The 17,317-nt window shown below is 40.9% G+C and overlaps 2 protein-coding genes across 3 annotated transcripts in view; one reads left to right on the top strand and one right to left on the bottom strand.

The window, feature by feature from the left end:
• tdrd9 (tudor domain containing 9) overlaps positions 1–17,317 on the top strand; it is a 38,620-nt gene that overhangs the window by 469 nt on the left and 20,834 nt on the right. Inside the window, exons 2-9 of one of the 2 annotated variants that reach the window (XM_038728891.1) lie at positions 12,835–12,917; positions 13,043–13,110; positions 14,734–14,955; positions 16,166–16,288; positions 16,583–16,663; positions 16,740–16,904; positions 16,989–17,092; positions 17,186–17,305. In XM_038728891.1, the coding sequence (XP_038584819.1) occupies positions 12,835–12,917; positions 13,043–13,110; positions 14,734–14,955; positions 16,166–16,288; positions 16,583–16,663; positions 16,740–16,904; positions 16,989–17,092; positions 17,186–17,305 (966 nt within the window). The remainder of the gene's footprint in view (positions 1–12,834; positions 12,918–13,042; positions 13,111–14,733; positions 14,956–16,165; positions 16,289–16,582; positions 16,664–16,739; positions 16,905–16,988; positions 17,093–17,185; positions 17,306–17,317) is intronic. The other variant, XM_038728893.1, reaches the window with a different exon arrangement.
• Positions 4,834–9,972, bottom strand: rd3l (RD3 like). Its single transcript, XM_038728898.1, has 2 exons — positions 9,659–9,972; positions 4,834–5,502 (listed from the first exon to the last, which is right to left on the bottom strand). Exons 1-2 carry the CDS (start codon positions 9,970–9,972, stop codon positions 5,136–5,138), a joined length of 681 nt encoding a protein of 226 aa, XP_038584826.1. The 3' UTR covers positions 4,834–5,135.

The following is a 17,317-nucleotide window of genomic DNA, read 5'->3' as shown; positions in this document are numbered from 1 at the left end:
AAGCTTTAAATATCAACTGAGGTAAGTTTTGTGTGTATTTGTATTTTCAATTATGTTATTTTTGGATACTGCCTTCAATCTAAAAACTCTAAGGAAGTGTTCAGTTATTGCCACCAAAATTAACACAGGATAAAAGGTTTTAGAGCTTTAGCCAGGATTTTAGAAGCACTGACATCATGAGTCCTCTCCTCCTCACTCATAAAGCCAGGAGTTAAAAAAAAACAAAAAACTGCACAGATTTAAATACAAATACCCTCCTTGTATAAATTTTATAACTAAAATGTACAATTTCCCATTAAATAAATGACAGTGACATAACCTCAGTGCAGCTATGGTTTGTTTAAACTTTCACAATTTGCTATAAATTTGGGAAATTGTTGTACTTGGCTACCAAAGCAAATCAGTGGCTCCAAAACTAGGCCTTGTTCATACTGCCAGCCCAAATTCCTTTTTGGCACATCCAGATTGTGTCAAGATTTAAAAAGTCAAGGCAGAAATTAAAAACAGTCCCCTGTAAAATGCGATTTCTGCAAATCAGATTCAAGCCACATTTTACGGTGATCTGAAATGCGATTCCAATCAGTTTTCTACAAATGTGTCTCTGTCTGGACCCTTTGGCTGCTCAAATCGGATTTCAAAGTGTCCATTGCATCACTTGCACTTCAACGCAACGACCATGTCAAATCCAGGGTGACGACATGCATAATCACGAGCAGAATCCAATGCTGCGCGCTGTCAAGTCTCGTTGCAGAACTCCTCTGTCTGGTGTGATAGTTGGAGCCTCAACTTGACAGTACGATTGGTTGGAGGGTGAGATGATGGATTAGGGTTGGGCCGATAGATGATGCCATTGTTCATGGCAAAGTCCTTATAGGCAAGTCGTGCCACTCGGCAGCCATCTTGGCAACGCCTCCGGGCAGCTATTTCGGACTAGAACAGGCTCCTATCTGAATATGGTGAGATAGCCAGGACATAAAAACAACATGACTAGAATCAGCAATAAAATCTGATAAAAATCGCTGACAAAGTTTGACGACTTTACCTCAAAATAAGGTTTAAAAAGCATTTTTCCCAACCAGTTATATTTCTACTTTCTACAGCTATTAAAAGAAGACTATTGACTTTCTAGCCATCCTTGGCATTAAGGGTTTTCCCTATAGATAGTTATACTGAGGATTCTTAAAGTGGCATGTCTCCTCTATATAAGGTCTCTGGCGATGGCTGACAGACATCACAATGTTTAGCTGGCATCGTGATTGTAATGACACAGCCTATGAAACAACTGAAACCAACATCTATACTCGGTGTTCACTGTTGCTTTACCTGGTTTGAGACTTGTAATGTAATAGGGTTCCAAGTTTTTAACCGAGTGAAGTCCCTGCAAGTCAACATATGCAACATAAGACAACACCCCCTGCGCCCTCCACACGATCCATCATCATCCATCCTGATGTTTCATTATAGAAATCGTCCGATGGAAAATTTGTCGACATTGCCCATCCCTAGTCTGCTCCTCTGACTTTATCCATCAGCAGTATGTTTTATAAAGTCGCTGAAAAAATACAGAACAACCATGATCTATATTCACGGCGGCAGGTGCGCCGCATGCCAGCTTGTTAATGACATAGCCCATCAAAGGATAGAAACCAACGTGGTACCGAGTGACATCTGCACTTGTTTGTTCACTGTTGCTTTAACTGGTTCGTGCTTGTAAGATGTCCACGTGGCCGCGTCTTGTAGCTATGGCAAGCCATTAGTGCCAAAAAACGTCACTCTTGTAGCATGTTTTGCCAACAAAACGGTGTTTAAAACGCCGTTTTGTTAACTAAACAAACGGCGTAAAAAACGGCGTTTTGTAAAATGATAATGAGCTCCGCCCTGTGGATTTTACAGCCACTAAATTTGAAGTGTTGTCACCCAATCAGTACAGAAGAAGAACAGACCACACTAATTCAGCACTGATCTACTTTACTGTGATCGTAGGCACCTAAAGGCAGGAAGTAACCACAGACAAGCATCTTATTATGCATCTTATTATTTAGCTTAGCATCAGAAGGTATGCTTTCACAGAGACTTCAGGTAACCTTTCTCAAATATGTCCATTTCGGGGGAAAGAAATGCAGCGTTTTTTCAAAAACCAAGTATCTTAATAGCCTGCAGATGCCTTTTCAGAATCAGAATGAGCTTTATTGTCAAGTAGTGTTTTACACATACGAGGAATTTGCTGTGGTGATAAGGTGCTACATGTAGACAAACGTACAGTCAACATAAATAAATGTGGAAATATATAAATATGGAATAAGATAAGTTTTTGTAGCAACTTGTATAGTGTAGTGTTTTGGGGTAACATAAATATTATCGCAGGAGTCCGGAAGGATAGCTTTGGATAAATAAATAAAAGCCAGGGAATAAATGACAAGCTGTGTTTTCCCTGAATCGACTGAAACACACGTTTGTGTCAGGTTGCCTTTGGCCTGGATTTAGGATGACATGGTAAAACAAAGCTTTGTAGAAACAAGGGTAGGCTCGCTATCAATACTGCACAGACTGAAGGGCTCATAAAAAGACAAATGAGGCTTAAACTGTTCACTGATGACCATGTAAAGATAGTTGTTCCACTTATGGTGATTTCTTACTTTCTTTGTGTTTGTATGTTCTATTTTAGGAGAAACTTTAATCTGACAGTGATGATAAATAAAAAGCCAATTAATTATTTATGTCAAATTTGATCTAAAATCATCAATCAATAGATGTTACAAGCTATAACCTAGAGTAGCTAAATATTTTTAGTAAATGTAGTCAATTTACTTGATCAGTCTGGGACTTGTGTTGAGTTTTTCATGCTTGTCTGTGGTTACTTTCTGCCTTTAGGTGGCTACGATCACAGTAAAGTAGATCAGTGCTGAATTAGTGTGGTCTGTTCTTCTTCTGTACTGATTGGGTGACAACACTTCAAATTTAGTGGCTGTAAAATCCACAGGGCGGAGCTCATTATCATTTTACAAAACGCAGTTTTTTACGCCGTTTGTTTAGTTAACAAAACGGCGTTTAAAATGGCGTGTCAAAATAAAACGGCGTTTTTCGCGCCGTTTTATACACAAAACGCCGTTTTAAATGCCGTTTTGTTAGCAAAACATGCCACAAGAGTGACGTTTTTTGGCACTAATGGCTTGCCATATGTAGCCCCCAAACTGACGCGTCTTCTAGGGGTGGGAGAAAAAATTGATTCTTAGATGCAACGCGATGTAGACAAGGAAGATTCTGAATTGACTAATGTCAAAAATTTATTATTTAAATCTTAACTGATAACGTAATGTTGATGGGACGCAAAAGGCGGAACTCGTGAAATGCACTAGGGCTGAACGATTAATCATTTTCAAATTGAAATTGGGAATTGAAAGAACGCGATTAGCTAATTGTGAAGGTGGCGATTAAAATGTAGGTAAATTATACAGCGCATCTGACCCGTTTTGAACAGTCATTAACTCACACTGAAGTGTTTCAGCTGCGGAGCGTTTAGCCTACATGTTGTTAATTTGATATTTTGTGTGCTTCAACTATGGATAACCGCTCTCTGTGAGCCTGTTCAGTTCCGCTCTCTGCAGGCTAACGTTACATATCCACATGGAGCATTTCAGAATAAGAGCGTATTGCCTGTCTGATTTTTGCTGACTTGTTCAGATTTTGCTTAATTGTTCAGTTGTCCTTGATTTTTGTGCTTCTACTGTGGTTAAGTAGACTATGTAGATAAATTGTCTTTTTTTTGGTCTGTTTTAACTGTGTTTATTGTTGATGTATGATTGGGTGATGTCTGCAAAGGGTGTTTTATTTTGAAAATCGACCAGATTCTCTATGCCGTTCTGTGTCTTACTTCCTGTCTGGTTTATCTGCTCTGTGCTGCTTGACGCGGCTTCAGTCAAAAATAGACTGGAAGTGAATATTGAACTTTAGCAAAACTTCAATAAAATCGCCAATCGCTTGTCGCAATATCTGGCATAAAAATCGCAATTAGTTTTTTTTCCCCCCAAATTGTTCAGCCCTAGTGTGTACATAACAGAGACCAGTGTTCCCCCTATAGTTGGCACACCACCGCTGCGGAATGACTAACCACCTTACAAAAATTTTACACAATCAATATCAATGCGTAAGTAATGATTTTAACTCGCACACTGTGTGAGCATGGTGACACAATGCTTGGCTAGCTCCCTGTGTGGAGAGAGAGAGAGAGAGAGTTAGCTGTAAGTTTAAGTCTGGTAGTAAACGTGGAGTGTAGGTCACAGTGCGTCCGTAAATAAGTCTGTAATGTTGATTTCCCCAACTGCTGTAAATGTGAAGGCGGTAAGCGCTAGCTAACCTCTTCCCTGTGCAGCACGTTTATTGGCTGTTATGTAACCTTAGCTAAATTAGTAACGAAGTAATGTTAATTAGCTCAGCTGTATGTCATTACTAACATATCTACTTGTCAAGGGTTGAGAACATCAGGTACAAGCTTAGACTAAACTGGTGTACAGTTCTGTCCTGTATACATACTGTACATCCTGCTAGTTATATTTCAGTTTTCTGAGGAGTCAGACAGCTGGTTGTTAAAGAAATAAAGGTGGTGACCATTTAACTGAAGTTAATGAAGTAGGGATGCAAACTAGTCCTTTTAAGCTAATTAGGAGATATTTCTTTTTGATTTTAATGCACAAATGTTTAGTAATTATCCAGAGATCCTGTATAGAAAAAAAAAGATGCGTCAAGATGCATTGATAATCGTTTTATAATCGCATCACAGCCCTCTGAATTGTAATTGAATCAAATTGTGAGGTGCCAAGAGATTCCTACCCCTAATGTCTTCACTACTTGACAGTATATCTTTTGAAATACATGCCCAACTGTACAAAGTCTATCTGAGGTTTGTAATCAGGACTACAGAACCAGGGATTTAAACGATCAGGTGCTGAACTAGTTCTTGTAATGTAACAGTTCAGTACATTGTCCACCTAGCCTAATGTTATCTTCACATTTTTGGTCACAAGCTATGATGTATCTACAACTACTACAAATAACCAAGTTAACTTGTCTACGGGTGTGAATTCTGTTTTTCCCTGTGTTAAACACAAGGCCATGGATGTTTTGAGCAGTGTGTCCCCTCACAGTGTTGTGCTGTACACCTCTGTGGGCCTGAGAGGAACTGGATAGTAAAATGGAAGGTCCCAGTCCCTGTTGGACCCTGTGAAAGAACTGGATCGCCGCATGGCCCGGTCCACATACCCGGAGATTGTTGGGATCTCCTGCCTTGGGTGGCCTCCACAGTTGGGTACAGTGGGTACGACAAAGCCCTGTTTCATTTTGTAGTGGCTGGTCCAAGCCTCCATTTGTCGTGCCTTTGCTGACTGCACTAAGAGGTCGTCCTCTTCTTCGTACTCCTTTTGGCTCAGGAAGTCCTTCAACACCTGCTTGAAGACAGACGCCAGCTCCCAGGGCCTTATGTTGTTAGTGGCAAGCACCTCACGAAACCTGTGAAGGATGCAACCCATAGAGTTAAACACTTGTTGAAGTAACAAGGATTTGCAAAGCAGTGATATTTTCATTTGGCACTAATATATATTTCAGCCATCGCAAAATGTAAGACCTGTATGGTCTTTCAGCTGTTGAGATATAGTTTCAAGTAGGGATGAAACGATGGTACCACGGTAAAAAAGGGTGAGTTAGCTTTGGTTTGTCTCTCTGACTTGCTAACAGCGTGTAAACTGAAGCTCTCAGTGTTGCTGTGTGCGTCGTGTGTTGGCAGAGTCTATTCGTCCACTGCACATGATAACTTGTTGCGCAGTTTAGTCAACCAACCAGCATCATCTAGAAACGCTACAGACTCCTCTGTATTCATGTCAGTTTTAGGGCTCATTAGTTACTATCACTGTCTTCTAAAGATCTTATTTGTTTTCATGTAATTGTCCACGGGGTTCTTGTATTACCTATATAATATAAAATCTTGATAATGCACACTTTAGATGATTTTTAAATATTCACCAAAGGTATTTCATGTTAATTTATTTTTTTATGCAAACAAAATGGCAATAGTATTGTTTTATATAAAGTTTTCAATATAAAACCTTTTCAGTATAAACCTTCCACACATACAACAACCAAAAACCCTGGTTCCCAGCAAAACTCAGGCAGCTTCGTCAGACCAAAGTGGAGGCCTTCAGCGGTAGAGCCCGATCGATACGTTTTTTTTGGGGGCCGATGCTGATATTAAAGTAAAAAGGAGATGATTTTGACTTTTAAGAATGATTTGGATAGTAGACCCCTTTTACTGTATAAACTACACTGGTATGTATGTAGGCTAGAAAACCTTTTCCTAAATGATTATGTTAATAAAATAGATTACAGTCTCAAAAAGTGAACATGTAAACAATTGCACATCAATAAATATTTGCTACTGGAAGGTGCAACTTTTTCAGCCATCTGTAAACAGAGAGAGAATAAGCATGTGTATTTCACTTTACACATAATCTGCCATAATTTCAATGTAGCACATTCACATCTGGTTCATCCCTTTACCAGCACTCTTTAATTCTAACCAAAGCTACGTGAAACCATCAGTATAAATCATGGCGTCTATGATACAGTGAGCTGCTGTTGAATGCATCTAATATAACATGACTCTACAAACGAGGACCTGCAACTTTGAGATGTCATTTAACTAACGTTATAACTACAACCAGAGCCATTACGGCTCTGACTACAGCGTTTCACATCTACTACGTCACAAATAGAGGAGTTACAGGAAGCCGTGTTAGATTCTTGTTCAGCTCATGTTTATTTACATGTCCGCTCTGGTTTAATAATTTCAGACACGCTGACTAACTGCAGACAGGCAGCTGGCAGCTATATTTAGAATATGTCAGAAACTATAGTTTAACGGCTTATTAACATTAGCGCTCCTCCAATGATAAACACAGCATTAGCTTTGTGGCTAATTTAGCAACGGGCAGCGTTAGCTGGTGTAACGTTATGTGATTTTAGAGAATAATTAGAAGTGATGAACTAGGGAGACCGTTTGCTAGAACTGCCACACTGTTTGAAATAAATGTACAGTTGCGTCTGTCCAGCAGCGTAGTTCTCAACACCCAACTACCGTAACATTAAACTGCTGTGAGCTGGTAGGAAGCGGGGAGATGGCAGTGAAAAACGGAAGGGTTAGCAAGTCATGAATGTTTTCAGGAGAGGAGACGTGACTGGGTCTGTTTTAATTATAATTATTAAAGTCATGTAATTAACTTGACAAAAGACAGACTCACCGCTCACACAGCCCTCTGCGTGTTTCTAAATGCTGCGTGTAAGCTCCGGTAAACTCAGCTGATCAGCTGATTGTTGTCTTCTGTGGTTTTTGTGGTGAGGCAGTGTAGTTAACAGGGGAGCTGCGGCTGGTCGCCCTCGGGTGGGAAACTGTGCAACACCCATGACACGAGTGAAGGATTTGACTCTAGGTTTCTTTTTTAATAGTCATATATCTGCTGTTATAAACGGCCGATGCCGATTAAATGCAATTAGGTCATATCGGCTGGGCTCTTTTCAGCAGTGGGGGCAGAGTCCTGTATAACCAGGCCAGGAAGACACTGACTTAAGAGATCAAAGCAGCAAAGAGGAGCTACGCTTGAAAGCTAGAAAACGGCTTCACAACCAGCGACCCTGTGTCAGTGTGGAGACACTCACGAACTTCAGGAGACCATCCCCCAACACTGCTAGTACTCAACGACTTGCGGGCGAGCTGAATGGTTTTTACTGTAGGTTTGAGAAGCCCACAGTCACACCTCTCCCCCCACTCAAATAATCACCTTCACCCACTGCCACGCTGTCAGCCCCCACCCTCTCTGACCCCTCACCTGCACTCATAATCTGTGAAGAGGAGGTGATCCAACTCTTCTAAAGGCAAAAGATCAGGAAGGCTCCAGATGGTGTGTCTCCATCGTGGCTGAAAATCTGTGCAGACCGGCTGGCCCCCATCTTCACACGGATGTTCAACAGATCACTGGAGCTGTGTGAAGTTCCCTCCTGCTTCAAACGCTTCACAATCATCCCGGTGTTGTGACGATCTACGCTGCCTTGTAGAAATGCTACCGTAGCACAAATCGATAGCAGAGTCTATCGAGTCGCTCTAAACCTGCCCTCCATTGAGGACTTGTACATTTCCAGAGTCAGGAAACATCATTTCAGATTCATCTCACCCCGGACACAACCTGTTCCAGCTTCTCCCCCTCTGGTAGGCGCTTCAGACCACTGTACACCAAAACCAACAGACTCAGGAACAGTTTCTTCCCACAGGCCATCACTCTGATGAACAGCTGATTTCTGCCTCACAGTGTCAGGAACAATTCCTGTGCAATAACCCAGTAACTCTGTCTCTAATCAGCCACCTGTTTATTGGTTACCACTTATTAATTATTCATCAGTTTCTATTTCAGAGCTCTTCATACTGTTGTTCTTATTGTCATTTTGTATATTGTGTAATCCACCTACCGCATGTACACAACACCTGCACATAATGTCTGGGGTGGTGATGGTGCAGTGGATAAGACTCATGCCTTTGGTGTGAGAGACCTGTGTTCAAGTCCACTGTGACAGATCAGTGTGTCTATTCCTGCATCCTTTGCACTCTGCTCATTGAACTATTGTCTCAATATGTCTATATATGTTTTTGTTTAGTGTGTGTGTGTGTGTGTTGTTTATACTGTAGCCTGTGTGGGATTTTAATAGTGTATTATTGTAAGTAGGGCTGGACAATATGGCCAAAAATGTTATCACGATAAAAACATTTCATATCATTCGATATCGATAATTATCACGATATATGTCAAATCTTTATTTCTTTCAAGTTTAAAGGCAGATTTTTGCTCCTGAGTGAGAATGGTTAATTATGTGGTTAAACTTTTCTTTATGGTCAGAATGTGACAAACACTTGATGCCAAACAGTGGATCACTTCACAAGTCTGATGTAGAACATTCAAAACTATTATCTTTTTCACAAATATGATTAGTTGATATTTTTTCAGGTCTCTTTTTTTTTTTTTTTTTTTTTTTTCCAACAAAATAAATATTTTAATATAAAAATTAAGTGCTAATTTGTGATTCAAATGAATTAAAGCAAATATTTATCGACGATATATTGAAGATTTATATATTGTTATTGAGGAAAATTATATTGTGATAATTATCATTGTTTTATTGCCCAGGCCTAATTGTAAGTAAGCACATTGTGAGCAATGTACAATCAAGAGACAAATTCCTCGTATGCGTACACATACCTGGCAAATAATGCCACATTTCTTACTAGTAGGTCATAGTGCTCAACTCCTCTTTTTTTGTTGTTGTAGTTTTTTTTTAAATATCATCATTATGCCTAACATACAGAAGGTGAGTGGAAACCCCGGCAGTCTGGCTTCATTCAGTCTTACTGGGCATCCTTCACCTTCACATGTTCGCACCCTAAGTCGCCTGCCTCTGTGATGGTAACACATAATGGCTTTCTTGGCAGCTCGCCCAGCCTCCCTTCCCCTTTGGGCCTTCTCTGCTTTGCCTGCTGTCAGGCTTTGTGTTGATGCAGTAACAGCTAGCCACTGCTGACAGCATACTAATGTGAGGACATAAGAATGCGATGGCCACTACCAAACACCTGGAGAGCACGGTGGCTGCATGGATGGGTGGGATCTGGGCACACAGGAACTCAAGCTCGTGTAGCTCTGATGTGGGGATGAGGGTTCGTAACCTGGGGTACTTCTGAAACCAGCGGAGACCCAGGGTGCTGTGGGCCAACCTGTGCTCCTGCTCCAGCTCCCTTGCCAGCCGCTCGCGTTCCTCCACGTGCCACAGGAGCTCTCTGATCAACATGCGACTGGGTACGACCTCTGAGGTCTTTAGATGTGTCACTTCATCCGGAGCCTGCACGCTTGTTTCATGGGACCATTTCATCCAGCTGAACAGGGGCATGGCAGTCACAGCAGACAGTCCTGCAAAACTGTAGAAACAAGAATTATTTGTTATTCTGGATCGTGAAGTCTTCTCCCCACAGCACTATTTTAATATGCTGGAGTATCTGTTCAAACCATAGACTGTATATAAGAAATGGACGTAGTCATCGTGACGTCACCCGTTGGTTTGTGGACTGCCGTTTTGAAGCCTCGAGTTTGGCCGATAGGGCGCTGCCATGTCGAGTTTTTGCAACCAGGAAGTCCCGGAAGTGACGATACGACGGAGCTAACGGCCGTATGCGGAGCTAGCTAGCTTGCTTAGCTAGGTGCAACTGTAATTCACGTTAACTGTCATTTTAACTGGGCTGATAACTTTGTCTAGAGAACAACAGTCTTAAAACTAAATGTACTCACCAGAGAAAGTGAACAGCCGACTCCTAATAAGCTTTTTCAGCGGCGCTGGTTAAATTTACACAGTACCGAGGGTACGAGTCGGCCCTAGCCTGATTGGCAGGTCGTTACCATGGCGACATGCCAATCATAGATAATCCCACCCTGAAACATACTCTGCTTTGTGGTGTATTTTATAATAAATGGGACCATAATTTACTAAATGAACATCATTTTGTATTGAAGACTTGAAACTAGCGACTGAGACCATAAACTCATCAGGAAAGTGTTTACTGGGGTAATTATTCAGCTGAGAAGTAGGGTAATTTTCCCATTATTTCTAATGGAGCCGGACTTCTTTTTGCAACCAGAAGAGTCGCCCCCTGCTGGATTTTCAATAGAATGCAGGTTTAAGGGACTTCCGCATTCGCTTCATATTGTAGACTGGAAGCTTCCTGCTCGGTTCAAACTGAGAGTTACTTTCTTTCAAGACAGCCTTCAGTGTGATGAAGGGCAGATTAAGCAGAAACAAAACAATCTAACATAAGAAAGAGAAATGGAAAAGTACAAAATCTTGGGCTTGTACCGAACATTGGGTCACATTTTCAGCTTCAAGGACCACAATGAGAAATAAGTGAGACCTCAAGGAACTGTTGATTCTCATGTTATCCATGACTGTATAGATAAAACTTTAGGGTTGACAGTGAAAGATGATCACCCCATAACCAAGCTGACCGCTGGTCCCTGCATGATGGGTGCTCTGATTGCCTTCAGTTCAAGTCCAACTAGGTGAAGGACCACGTCCCAGCTGCACGTATTTAGCTTTTTATCCCAGACTGATGATTCAACGCAGCTTCCACCTGAGATTCAGATGGATTACACAGCCTGCAGGGTCAGAGGTCAGCCTCACAGAACACAAGTTGTATGTGTGGCTTCGCACATCGTAAGATTTCTAAACAGGGCTTTTCAGGTATCTGATTTGATTCCTGCTCAAGGAACAACTGTCAGTCTTCCAGCATGTGCAAGATGAAGTGATCACAAACCTGGCTAAAAATTTAAAAGAAAGATCAGTACTTACAGGTGAAAACTGCACCGCTGATGCTTTTGTGAGATATTCAGAAATTGTGCAGAGATGCGCTTTTCACAGAGTATAGCCTCCAGCTCCTTGTCTCCATGGATCAGTCCACGTAAAGTTAATTACTTTACTTGCTGTTGACTCTGTCCCGTAGTACCAAATGCCATCAAAGGTGTAAATCACTTGTCGGTAGCAGTCCTCCAATGTCTTTTTTTTTGTTGGATGCGGTTCTCCTCTTTGTGCTGTAGTTATTGTCTTTGCCTTTTCATCCCTCCCACTGCTCCTGTCATGACGACTTTTTCCAGGAGAGTTAGTCACACACTGCTAACTGACTAAGAGCTGTCACCTCTGCTCTCCTTTCACCCCACTCTCCTCTGCGCAGTGTGCAGCTTTGTTGTAAGGTCAGCTGCTTTGTAGCTTGCACGAAATGTGTGCATTGGAGAGAAAGAAAGAGGGCGAGAGTGCATGTGTGCGCACGAGCCGTGGGTTGTGTTGTATTTGAGCTCCTCTTAATACTGTCAGGGTTTGAGCCTGCTGTTGCGATAAAATCCACCCCTCACTAAGAGAGAGCGAGAGGCCAGAGACAACTGGGAATGCTCTCCCGGGTACTGTGCTGTGGGCCTGGTTGAGCTGACCAGAGGGAAAAATGAGAGGAAAGTTTCAAATGGTAGCAGAGCTGCTGGTATGTTCACCCACTGTGAACTCTCATTTGAAGTTACTTTTAATGAGATAACTTCAGTGTTTTTACAAGTGATTATAAAACCACCTTCATTTCTGAGAGTTTCAATATTCTCACGTGTCTGCTAAGTGGAATAGCATTAAATACAACAGATGCAACTAGGGAGAGGATACCAGCACAGCGCCACAGTTGCTGCATGAATCAAAAATGATCGAGAATCGGAATTGCACTTGATTAAAGCTGCTTTAAAGTTCAGCCTCTAACTTGCCTGCCTGAGAAGCTGAAATCAGAGAATTCAGATGTTTGTACTTTAAATAAAAAGACTCATGATTAATGGATTATCAAAATTGTTGGCGATTAATGTAATGGTTGACAACTAATTGATTAATTGTTGGACGTCGAGTTGTTAGTTGTTAGACACCTACTTACCAGTACATGCAACAGAATCTTTATTTGGTGATTGTATCTTAATTACCACAACACTCCTCTTATAATTCTATAAATTGATTAATGGTCTGTTTTTTTTTGTTTTTTTTTTGTTGTTTTTTTAATGTGAGGGGAATCGGGGCAAAAAGGCAATTCTTACTCATTTTTAGTAAAGTAATTTGTATTTATATAGCCCAAAGTCACAGCTTTGCCTCAGAGGGCTTTTTGTCCCTAACAGGTTACTGCGGCTTTATTGCAGTTTGTTGGTTATTATTATTATAAACCGCGTAATCGCTTTAATTTTGTTTCAGCCCATCAGAGGTTCCTGATATAGGCAGCCTGAAAAATGTCAAGTCTGATGGAGGACGTTTCCAAAAACCAGACCCTGCAGGAAGTGAGTATTCAATTTTGTGTTAGCTTATCTTGTCCTGCATCATACTTGCCTACATAGATATACAGGACTTTTCTGCCCATAATGCTTTAACACGGTTTCTTATGCAATTGATCCTGAATCCTTAGGTACTGCTCCTCCTCCACTTGCCACCTACGAGTACCCCAGTTTGCCCATAACCAAAAACAGACAGGAGGTACAATGAACCATCCATTCACCACATACACCCAACCACCAGGGCTCGAGACTAACGGCGTCCTGTCGTCCTGGGGACGATAGAAAATGTGTTTGGGACAAAGAGAAATATTCTGTTGGACGCCTCTAGGACGAAAGGGATTGTGTAGGCCTATGTATTTATTTATTACGATCACTTAGCAAATGACAAACTGAACTGACGGAGCGCTGACTACAACGGAGGCCGTCTTCTCACGCTGTTAGTACAGTCACGCCAGACTCACACAGGAGGCTGGCTGCTCACTTGTTCCCGCGGTACATGTCCATTGATTCTGTCAGTCACGAACAACTTGTTGACCTCTCAATCGCGCTGTGTAGGCTAGTGTCAAGCGCCACACATCAATCTTGTCACGCAGTGAAAAACAAATCTATATTGTGACAACGTCGACTAGCAACGAGAATCATCTCCACCCAGCTGATGCAACTCTGCATACGCCGTGATCCTAAAGAAACCCGCACGTGCTGAGGCGCAAGCAGGAGACTCGCTGGTAGAGTTTTGCATTATAAACATCTAAAACCTGAAGCACAATCTGGCTCTGTTTGGAACTGTGAGCTGTACTTTATCGGAGCTGCAGAAATTAACATGAGGATTTGCGCTGAGATGTCTGCCTGATCACAAGTGTTGGTTTCAGTTTCTACCCCGGCGAAGTGCAATGCACTTGTTTCATTCAGTACAGTCTGAAGTGGAGCACAGCAGAGTATAGGACAGGTAGACTTTTAAAAAATATTATGAATTCTCATTAAATAACGATGTTAGTCTCAATATTATATTAATATTTTCTTCTGGACATGTCAGAGAACAAAGATATGTGAGATTCTGAATGTGCAGAAAATCTGCTGTAACAAAGTCCAGGAGTTTATAACTGAAGTAAATAATTTATCATCAAGAAAAAAGGTGCTCCAACGGATAACTTTCCAGTTTCGTTTATAAATCTTTTTGTTTGATCAAGCAAAATATATTTTGTAAATATTTATTTTATCAATTTATAATCATTTATTGTATCACTAACAACTATAGAGGATAATTTTTTGGGACGCTTTACATTAATTTCAGGACTGTTCAAATGGTTTTTCAGGACGGTTACAGGATGGAGGTGAAAAAAGTTAGTCTGGAGCCCTGCCAACCACACAGCTTGATGGTCTCAAAGTGCACTCTTCTGAAATACTTTTTCTTTTGGTCATGTTGGGAGTTTTACTGCAATTACCATTATGTCCTCAGGACACTGGTGCACTTAAGCTTTATGGTTTGCTCAAGATGACCTCAGTGTTTTTTTTATTGTGCAGAACAAACGCTAACTTTAAATTCACTTGTCTAAAATTTTCTGTTGACTAATAAAGAGTAGTGTGTGTATATTTTAGGAGCTCATGGTGTCATTTAAGCTGCACTTTCTTAACGCAGATTATAATGTGTGAACTTTCGGTTACAAATCAGCTTAGCACATCCATCTGCTCTACAATTTCACAATTATTTTTTGTATTTCTTTAATATTTCATTGATATGGTACCAGTGGGCAAATGTTGTTTTAACTGTGTGTGTGTGTGTGTGTGTGTGTGTGTGTGTGTGTGTGCGCGCGCCTGCTTCCAGCTGATTTCTCTTGTAGAAAACAACTCTGTAGTGATCATTCGAGGAGCCACAGGCAGTGGCAAGACCACCCAGCTGCCACAGTTCATTCTGGACCACTACAGTGAGAAAAATGCCTTATGCAACATTGTGGTCACCCAACCACGCAAAATTGGTGCCACCAGTATTGCACGATGGGTTGCCACACAGCGGAAGTGTACCCTGGGTAGTCTGGTGGGATATCAGGTTAGTGCAACATTTAGAAAGAATCTGATTTACTTAAACTGTGCAATTCAGATACATATGTGAGTCTGTACAAACGTTCTTAGCTCCTACCAAAATTCAATTTTTGTTTTTTTAATAAAAAGGACAGAAAAAAAAAGAGTAACGTGTGCGGACATCACATAGCATTGGTGACTCTGAGCTGACTGAGTATTGACCTGTATGGATTCACCTTTGTTAAGACTATGCACAAAAAGCACTCACTGCATCTCTCTCACAACTTAAAAAGTGTTTGTATGCATGTATTAACAAGCCCTGTGTGTGTTTTTGCTGGGATGTCAGGCTGTGTGGTGCAAAATTCAGAAACAACACATCTAATAATAACTGTTGTCTCCTCCGCTTGGTGCAGACCTCTGGAGTTAAGGATGATATCACTGACAGTGGGAGCAGTAATAAACAGTTGATGCTTGTAAGAGATATAATGCTCAAGTTATGTAGCAGAACCTGAACAGTGTGTGTTCTTTATTTGTGTACCTCGAATGTGCTTTTTAATTTTGGTCTGGATTTGCTGTAAGATGGAGGCTCTTTACTTGTTCCCTTTGTGATTTTTTATATATATATATTTTTTTTTCTTGGATTGACAAAGTCGTGCAGTCAGTAAATGGAAAGTTCTTTTTTGCTCAGAGTTGAATCGGTGAACCAAAAAGTATTTCCCTGAGGTTGGACACAGGGTAGCAATAGATTTTTATTACAGGTCACTGGTATTTTCTCCAAGACCAACCAGCCATGTTGTCAGTGCAGACATTTTAAGAGAAAATAGATGCCTAGGGCTACCTTTGAAGAATTGTCGTCTCCTATTATTCTTTTGAAGCAGTAGAATAACAATATTTTGTATTAATGAACAGGAAGCAATGGCTTAATTTGCCACATTAAAATTGTACAAAATGCAGAGTTTTTATTGTATGACCATAGAAAGGACACTAAAACATAGATGGTCTGGCACTGCAGTGAGCTGATGTTTTCAGATGACAGAAATTTTGGATTATGATCCTCTTGTAGAGTAAAACCATAAAAGGATGTCCTCTACAAATGTCAAGCAGGTGCCTTATATAGACTAGCCAATTCCTACAGTGAGAGTGCTCAAAAGAGAAAAATATCATGTTTAGTGCCAAGTAAAAAGTATGTGTGTTATTGTCCAGATTTATGAATACAACAAGGCATATTCGTGTTTCAGGTTGGACTGGAGAAGATGGCTACTGAGCATACCAGGCTTATCTACATGACTACAGGAGTGCTGCTGCAAAAACTGGTTTCATCCAAGTGCCTCACAGAGTTCTCCCACATTTTTGTAGATGAGGTGCATAAACACTAGGGAGATCATTTTAATGTACATTTCACTGTTAACTGGTTAACTGTTGGCTTTTTTTTTGCAAATTTTTGGTTAATGGCAAAAAAATACAGTTCCCTCACATGATCTTGGTTAATTGAAGTTTATCATTTTATTTAGTTGTTGTTGATTGTTGAATTGCGTGTTAAAAGTGTTTTTGGTTTCATCAGTATTATGCTGCGGTTCACAATTTCATTTGAGTTTCAGGTTTCATTAAGTCCTGTGTCCAAGTTTAGCCATTTAACTACTCTGCCTTTGCCCAAGGTTCATGAGCGCACTGAGGAGATGGACTTTCTCCTGCTGGTTTTGAGAAAACTTCTTCAGTCCAACTCTCCTTATGTCAAGGTAATCGCAAGATCCCGTAGAAATCCGTCCTACGGAATCAGTTGAACTCTCAATCATAGGATCAATGTTTTTTCAGATCATTCTTATGTCAGCCACCATTAACTGCAGACAGTTTGCTGAGTACTTCAGCACCACAATTCGGGGCAAGATTAACCCAGCCTACGTGTTTGAAGTGGAGGGGGCGCCCTATGCCATTGAAGAGTTCTATCTGGATGACCTCCGCAAACTGTTTCCATACAAGGTAAGAAGATTTTAAATGTTTGCTGATGCTACACCTCAGTATTGAAGCCAAATAGTAATTATGTGAATTTTGTGTTTGTGTTAGGTTGAGATGCCTCATTTAGATGACCCACACATTTCAGTGGAGGTATACAATCTTGCCATCAGTCTCATTCAGGGCTTTGATGAGATGGAGGGCAAAGATTCCAGGTGAGGCCTCAGTATTTTTAACACACTTGCTTTAACTTATAGGCAAATAAATAATCAAACAAGTAATTATCATGTGTGTTGATGTTTGAGCAGCAATACAGAGAAAGGAGGTGGCATGACTTCATCAGAGCGGGGCAGTGTGCTGGTTTTCCTTCCTGGTATACATGAGATCAGCTATATGCAGGAGGCCTTAGCCAAGCTGGTCCACAAAAGGTGAGCTATTGA

Source organism: Micropterus salmoides, unplaced genomic scaffold (assembly GCF_014851395.1).
Source record: "Micropterus salmoides isolate LMB-PRFRI ecotype aquatic unplaced genomic scaffold, ASM1485139v1 Ms_hic_scaffold_19, whole genome shotgun sequence".
Lineage (NCBI taxonomy): Eukaryota > Metazoa > Chordata > Actinopteri > Centrarchiformes > Centrarchidae > Micropterus > Micropterus salmoides.
This window is presented reverse-complemented; position numbering and strand designations above follow the sequence as displayed.